The 8,142-nt window shown below is 41.8% G+C and overlaps 1 protein-coding gene across 1 annotated transcript; it reads right to left on the bottom strand.

Moving 5' to 3' along the window:
* Positions 1-3,906: 3,906 nt before the first annotated feature.
* On the bottom strand, positions 3,907-7,137 carry LOC149209848 (uncharacterized). Its single transcript, XM_089398767.1, has 2 exons — positions 5,809-7,137; positions 3,907-4,980 (listed from the first exon to the last, which is right to left on the bottom strand). Exons 1-2 carry the CDS (start codon positions 7,135-7,137, stop codon positions 3,907-3,909), a joined length of 2,403 nt encoding a protein of 800 aa, XP_089254893.1.
* Positions 7,138-8,142: the final 1,005 nt, after the last annotated feature.

The following is an 8,142-nucleotide window of genomic DNA, read 5'->3' as shown; positions in this document are numbered from 1 at the left end:
AAGAATATACTCTGTTTGTTTATGTTGCATGTTGTTGTTCTTTTTTCTTGGTCGTTCTGTTCAATTGAAAAGGGTTTTACTAGCAGAATCTGCATGCATAAATAGATGAGGTCATATCTGCAAATTTATGGTAGGATAGTTGTGTTGGTTAATTGAAAAGGCTGTCTTTGGAACAAGTTGCATTGATCAATACAGAACACCATATATGTAAATGTAGAATAGAATGCATAGTATGTATGTTGTTATCACTTCGTTTACCACAAAAAGATATTGTAGTTTGCTTTAGTAAAATAGATATGGTAAAACCAATGAGGTATTGCAAAAATGTCAAAATTTGGAATTTTGTAAACTGTTTCATGTGTATATCATAGGTCAAGGACAAGAGATAGTATATCATGGTCAGACCAATATGCATCCAATACGAAAATTCTATACTTTATATTGCCTAGATTTGCCCAAACATGGTCAATCAATGATTTGTGCATGATATTAGTTTTGTCAACTAGGAAATGAAGATTGTAGTTTTGCATGTAGGTTTCTAGTTGCTTTTTTTTTTTATTGCAATGCACCATATCAATATTGAAGTCCCCTAGTATAACTGTGATATTGTTCAGATCTAACTAGTATAAGGCTTTTGCAATGATGTTGAGGATATTGTTTAGGTTTGCATGTGGCGATGCATATATATTGAGTATTGCAATTTGTAATGTGTGAACTTTTATTTTTGCAAACAATGCTTCTACAAAGCAGTCTTCAAAATGGGTATGTTCAAGGATAATGATATTTTTCTTTTGCTCAGATCAAATTGCTCTTTTGCTGTCTCATTTGATCAATTGCGTTCGATTAGGTCATGGATCAATTGATGGTAGTGGTTTCATTTCAGTTTCCCTCATTTCATATACCTGCTAACTTTCTCAAAACCTCTTTTCAGTCATTTATAGTCATTTCAGTTCATTTCATTTAGCTTTAGGGTTTACTTTCAGTAGGTCTTAGGGTTTGTCATCATGGTCATCCAAAATTCAATAAAAAGGTCAGCAGTCACATGGGGAGGATAAAAAAGGTCATAAAATCATAAATTTACATATGATATGCTCAATAAATCGTTTTACCTCAAAACTCTGTTTTGAGGTGAAAACATAGTTTTTCAATTTTTTGTAAAAATTTCATGTAATTTAAGTGTTTCTTAATGTAATAAGCTCAGTTGTTTTTCCTGGTCACCTTACCAACTCCTGCCACTGCAAAAACAAAAGCACCAAGACATTAGTTCATCAAAGTGCCAAGAAAAAGTCAAACTTCAAATGAAAAACAAAGTTTTTGAGAAAAAGTGACTAAGACTTTATAAAAATAGGTTTGCAATGAAGAAAAATTAAAATGCATCATATATAAAAAAAATTCATGCTAGCTACTCATTTCATTGTGAAAAACATCAAGTGGAGAGCCAAAATTGCATTTTGAAGGGAAATTGGACAAAAGAGGAAGAAAACCTGGTTTTTGCATCATGTTTCTAAATGTTTCCCATTTATCTTCCTTTTGAAACTCCTTTGTGGTATCCTCCTCAACTTTCTTCACTTTTTTGGGGTTTCTTTTTCTTGTTTAGTAGCACCACTCACTCGTGTTCCTACTTTTTCCTTTTCCATTTCTTCACTTACTTATTCTTCATATATATTTTAATCTTCCTCTTCTACCCAAATTTTTAAATATTTTACCTTTTTCCCTTGTAATTTTATGTCTTGACGAAATGTACTCTTTAAACCTAATAATTCCACATAGTTCTTTTCTAGACCTAAAAATTGTCATCCAATTTCTCCATTAAATTCCTCATAAACTCATTCTTAATACTTTATATATATAAGCTATCATCTCTCCTTCCCCTTTATTTATCTATATTACAAACCCACCACCATTTTTTTTTACACATATCCCTTTCATAATCTTATTGTCGCTCACTTTCTCTTCTTTTAAATTTTGTACCTATCTTCATCTTACCATTTTCCACTTTGACTTCTCCCTCCATCCTTAATATTATTTTTATATGCTTCACTTTATATTTAAGTAATGAAATTTTGAAATGGTTAAAAGGTGAATATATGTTAAGGAACTCCATTCTCGAGCCACTATTCTATGATATAAGAACAAACCTTCGAGTTTTATTTTCTCAATGTACATTTTCTCATGTTTACAAGGAAAAGTGCTTGGATTCCAATTAAAGTCTCCAAGAACAAACCTTTGAGCTTTATTTTTTTAATGTACATTTTCTCATGTGTACAAGGAAACATGCGTGGAATCCAATTAAACTCTCAAAAATATCCTCGAGAGGTAAGAAGGCACTTAGGAAATTAATAAGTCCCTGAAGGGACTAATTACTTATTGTTTTCATAAGTCATGGAATTGATATTCTCATAGTTTTTAGTGATGATTTAACTAATATTTCACCTTAAAGATGGTTTTAGAATTTTCTTTTGAATGGTGAATGGTTAGGTTTTTTTTATAATCAGAAATTTGTCATGAAAAGCATGAAATACTTTTATATCATCTTAGATCCATCTTAACTCTATATCTATCAAGTGCTAAGAGGGATCAAATGTCCTTTCACTCTAAAAGAGATTTGCATCTCAAAATATTTGGTCCCTCTTAGGTAGTTGGTAGTTGGAATTAAGATGGATTCAAGTTGGTTTTATTATTTATTATAATTAATTTTTTTTCCCATTAGGAAAAAGTCGTAATTTCTATTAAAAAGGGAGAAATTACATTTTGCAGATGCATGTTGCATATCCATATGTGGCCTTTGGCCAGCCAGAGTTCATCAAAATTTACCTGTGTGTTCTAGATCTCCTCGCAGGGAGTCACTATGATATATATACAGAATTTTAAATACCAAAATAACTTACTCCACGCAGGTAGCACTGTAACAGTCATGATAAACAGTAGCATATGTAACCATATTTCAAAAAAAAGATAACCAAAACATGTCAAATGTTATGAATGGGTTGGTGACCCATTCATGTGATGATCTATATAGGGCCGGTGGTAATATTGATGGATGGATCCATCAATCTGTTCCTGTATCTGCCATTGCTCTAGATGGTTGTTCGCTGCTTCTTTTGACAGTTTATCCGCTTCTTCGTTCTGCACCCTGTAGATGTGACGACAGTCAAAAGAATCAAAAGAAGTGATCAGTCTTTTGGCTTCGTCAAGGATATTTCTCAAAGAAAAAGTATAGCAATGAGCTGTAGAATTTATCCAATTGCAAACAATCTGTGAGTCGCCAAATAGTTGAAGATGTCTGCACTGTTTTTGTATCGCAAAATATATAATATGTTTGGTTGTGCTGAGTTCAGAGAAGTTATTTGTGCCCATATGGTATTTGATTTGAATCTTGAAGCAGTGGGAATCGTTCAGGTATAAGATAGCACCCCCATCGCATCCGTTGTCCTGGGCAGATCCATCGAAGAAGGCCCAAGGCTTTGATCGATCGATGATGGGGGGAGCAATAACTCGGGTAGGTCTGTGCTTCTCAGTCGAAGGAAGTAAGTTGTAATCAGCAATGGTGTGGCTCAGGATGGATGGCCAGTTTGGGGGACGATTTTCGAAGATGATGCGATTACGCGCAATCCAAATGGCCCAGCAGACGAGTAGGGGTAAATTTGTGAGTTTGCTCGCGTGGTCTCTGGTCCAGGTGCTCCAGGCTTCCTTGCAGGTGGTGCCAATCCAATCCTTGTGATCGGGTATATGAGCAGATATGATGTGCCAGAATGTTTGAGTGACTGAGCAGCGGATGAAGAGATGATCAGTGCTCTCTTCTTCACAGCAGCATAGATGGCATCTGAAGGGGCCGTGGAAAGATCTCTTCAGGAGATTTGATCCCGTGGGTAATTTGTCATGAATGATATTCCACATAAGTAAGCATCATTGGGGTGTAGCCTGAAGCTTCCAAATCAGGTTCCCACAAGGGAGGGTATCCGGGGGCTTAAACGGTTCCATGAGCTTCAGGTATCCCTCTTTAGGAGTATAGTGTCCGTGTTTAGCGATGGCCCAAATGAGTTCATCGGGCCCTTCCGATAATCTTATGTTGGCCTGAGTGAGGGCCTCTGTGAATGCGTTCCATTCAGGTTGCCACTGTATCGGAATGTCCAAGGCCGCCAGTGTGTGCCAGGCCTGATATAGAAAACCAGTATTAGCATTGTCCCCAATATGGTTAATGTGAGTTATTCCCCTATCGTGTAGGTGTCTGATAAGGTCATCAGAGAGTCTGTGATGGTTGCCGCATCCGACCCAGGGGTCAATTCCAATTCTCACGTTCAGGCCACTCTTAATGCGCCAAGTGATACCATCCCTGAGAAGTGGCAGAGAGAGTAAAACGGCCTTCCATATATTTGAGATGTTAGGGCCAGGGCGGTGATGTTGTCGGAACCAGTCCATGAGATGGAGGGGTCTGATATACTTGGCTTGTGCCACCCGAGACCAGAGGCTGTCTGATGTGAGAAGTAGCCAGCCCAGTTTTGCAGCAAGGGCTTTTGCGAATAGATCGAGGCGCTTGATGCCCCACCCACCCCATCGCTTAGGTCTGGCAATGGTATCCCATTTCACCCATGCAAAAATTCTCCCATGCTGACCATTCCATAAGAATCTGGTGCATATGCTCTGTAGTTTGTTAAGTACTCCACGGGGGATCCAAGCCAGTGTCATCCAGTATACTGGCGTGGCTTCGATGACTGCTTTAATGAGAGTGAGGCGCCCAGCTCTGGAGAGGTATTTATGATACCAGATATGGAGTCTCTTTTCCACTTTTGCAAGCAGCCAAGTCCAATCTGCAATCTTGTATCCGAGGGGTTTTAGCATGTACCCCAAGTACTTGATTCCCTCAGCAAGCCTAGATGAGGTGAAGGGGAATCGTTGGGATGCAAAAGTAGCTTCGTGGAGAGTACAGCCCAGAGCCGTTATTGTGGATTTGCTTTCATTGACCAACATACCCGTAGCAAGCTGAAATAGCAGAAAGATATTGTGAAGTGTATTGGTGTCACGCAGACCACCATTGAGGAAGATGAGTATGTCGTCCACAAACAGAAGGTGTGTGAGATGGAAGTCATTGGATATGCATATTCTCGAGAGCTATAGTCTATCTTTGGCAGATAAGATCAGTCGACTCAAGCCTTCCATAATCAGGAGGAAAAGAAGAGGGGAGAGGGGGCAACCCTGTCTGAGACCTCTTTCCGAAGTAAAGAAAGGAGTGGCTTCTCCATTGAGAAGAACATTGTAGGCAACCTCAGTAATGCAGCTCATGGTCCATTTAATAAAAGGGAAAGGAAAACCCAGGTGAGTCAAGAGTAATCTAATATATAACCAGTTTACTCTATCAAATGCTTTAGATAGGTCGACTTTGAGGATCAGTCCCTTGAGTTTTTTAGTATGGAGGGAGTGGAGGAGTTCCTGAGCAGTGGCAATAGCTTCGTGAATCTGCCGGTGGTCAAGGAAGGCAAATTGCTCAGATCAGATATGTCATGATAATATAGGCTTCAGACGATTGGCGATAATCTTTGCAATAATCTTATAGAGACAGTTGCAGAGAGAGATGGGACGGAAGTCATTGAAGGTAACCGGCTGATCAGATTTGGGGATGAGGGCAATGAAGGTGGATTTGATGGCTGTGGAGATCCTGCCCTATTGTCTGCTTAGTTCAATGACTTTCAAGAGGTCATTGGCCAGCATGTCGAAAAAGGCAATGTAGAATTCAATGGTCCAACCATCAGGGCCTGGACTTTTATCCTTTTTGAACCATTTGATAGTTGCTTCTAGCTCAGCTAATGTCACCTCCTTTGTGAGTTCATCTTGTTCCTCCGGGTCAACAAATCTGGGGAATTTCTTAGCCACTCTCATAATTTCAAGTATGTTTGCTTCCCAGGGAGCTTTATATATGTTCCTGAAGTGGACAGTGGCGAGCTGTGAAAGGTGCCTCTGGGTGGTGACCATTCGATCATGTTCGTCCTTCAGTTCCCATATAGTGTTGATAGCCTTTCTCCCATTGGCGAATCTGTGATAGAAACGGGTGTTGTTGTCTCCCTCAGCTAGCCAAATGGCTCTGCTGCGGAGTCTCCAGCTTTCCTCCCTGTCCTTCAAAATCTGGGATCTCTTAAGAATGTGTGACATATATAAGTCCTTTCTTTCCTGGGTGGGAAAGATGCCTCCATCCTCTTCTTCGTGAGCAGCAATGAAGTCCTCAGCCTCCCGCAAGGCATGATCGTCACGGAGTCTCTTTTGGTGAGCCCAGACCTTAGAGATCCTTTTGAGATCCGATAATTTCCTGATGAATCCCTCAGTGAAGTGTGCCTCCTCCTCGATGGGGTGGATCTGCCAGTATTCTGTGACCATCTGTATATAGGATGGGTCTTTCAGCCAGGAGGAGTTAAACTTGAAAGGGCTTTTTATCTTGTTATGAATATCTGAGAATTCCAAATATATTGGTCTGTGGTCTGATATGCCACCAGATCCCACCCATTGTCTTATTCGAGCAATCCTGTTGTGGAGGGATTCTTTAATAAGGAATCTATCGAGTCTTCTGGCCAGGCTCTGGTCTCCACTCCTGTTGTTAGTCCATGTGTATTGCAATTTTGTCATGGGCGTATCGATCCAGTGGTGCTCCTCCAGTAGGGTGGATATGGTATCCGAGAATGGGTCAGTCCTGACAGCATGCCCCCATGTTTCACAGAAGCCCAATGTGAAGTTCAAGTCCCCTCCCAGGATGATGTTATCCTGTTGTAAGAGAGCAGAATTTAAGAGAGAGTGCCAGAAGGTTGCTCTCTCAGAGCATGGGCCATATACATTAATGAGTCTGAGCACTGTTTCCATAGACTGAATGTAGGCATCGATGCCTATGAACCCCCTGCCACCCCAGGTGTTTATAACTTTCAACGCTCTGTTATTGATTCCAATAGCTAGACCCCCAGATCTTCCAGTTGCATCGATGGCGTGGAAGGTCCAGTTGGGAAGCCAGGCCTCGAGGGATGGGATGAGGGAGTCTGCAGTGCAGAGTGTTTCTTGCAGAAAGATGATGTCTGAAAGAGAAAGGGAGAGGAGTCTCCGAAGGGCTAGTTTTTTGGGTGTACTAGCGAACCCTCTGTAATTGTAGGATAGGATCTTCATGTCGGGTGAGATACAGGGCTTTTTGCTCTAAGGGCCCTGAAGATGGTCTGTTGATGACCAAGAGCGACTTTTGTATCAGCCGCATGTCTAGCTTTAGTGAGGCGCGAGGGTCGGCCTCGCGAGAGCTTCTGATGAGAGGGGGAAGGATCGATGACTAGCCCAATAGCATCAGTACCAATAGCTTTAGTCCGGGGACGGAGGGAGTATCGGGGAGATGGTTCCTGGAATGGTCGCCATCGGGGGGAGAGATGGTGGACAAGGCGACTCGCAGGGGGAGGGGGGGGGATGGGGCAATGTAGTGAAGCAGATGCATATGCGGGAGAAGTGGTAGTGTAAGCCTGATGCAGTGTCTCAGATGTATCCAGATCATGCAGAGAAGAGAGCATAGAAAGGGATGAGACAGCTGACATACCCGGTGTATCGTCGACCGCCGGAACAGGAGCTTCTGGGGCAGGATCAGGTGATGCATGGGCAGGTTCCTCCGCCAGTGTCCCAGGCTGATTGGAAGGAGCAACTTCTTCATGTATATGGGGCTCCGCAGGGACCGCAGATGGTGCTGGATTAGGAGGTGTGGAGGGGCGATCCTGAGCTGCACCCTGAGCTGATACCGGCCCTTTTCTCAGTAGTGGACAGTCATGGTAGAGGTGTCCAACCTTGTGACAATGGCGACATCTGTAAGGGATACCCTCATAGTCTATGATCTGCTTCCTGGAGAAGTCCCTCCATTGTATAGTAATATATTCCAGAAGCCCCCCCTGGTATCCAGATTGATGAGGATCCACGCGTATGCCATCATTCCTGTGTGGAGATATGACTTATCATAATCCATGTAGCTCCCAATTGCAATGCCTATTCTACGAAAAATGTCTTCGGACCAATACTGCAGAGGTAGGCCTGGTAGTCTGATCCAAGTGGGGCCAATTCCGATCTGTTCCGTAGCCGGATCGAACATGGGAGTCCAGCGCTTCAGAAGTACCGGAGCATGCTCAAAATGCCAGTAAGAGG

Source organism: Pinus tabuliformis, chromosome 1_2 (assembly GCF_031772625.1).
Source record: "Pinus tabuliformis cultivar Carrire ecotype Pingquan chromosome 1_2, CPIR1, whole genome shotgun sequence".
Taxonomy (NCBI): domain Eukaryota; kingdom Viridiplantae; phylum Streptophyta; class Pinopsida; order Pinales; family Pinaceae; genus Pinus; species Pinus tabuliformis.
The sequence above is the reverse complement of the archived record's forward strand: the minus strand, read 5'-3'. Positions and strand labels throughout refer to the sequence as shown.

Excerpts from the sequence above, each read along its gene's own strand:
- LOC149209848 (XM_089398767.1), bottom strand. The coding sequence starts at position 7,137 with ATGAAGATCCTATCCTACAATTACAGAGGGTTCGCTAGTACACCCAAA. Across the intron at positions 4,981-5,808 it reads AAGATGAACTCACAAAGGAG|CTTGCTACGGGTATGTTGGT; the intron begins GTGACATTAGCT and ends CTGCTATTTCAG.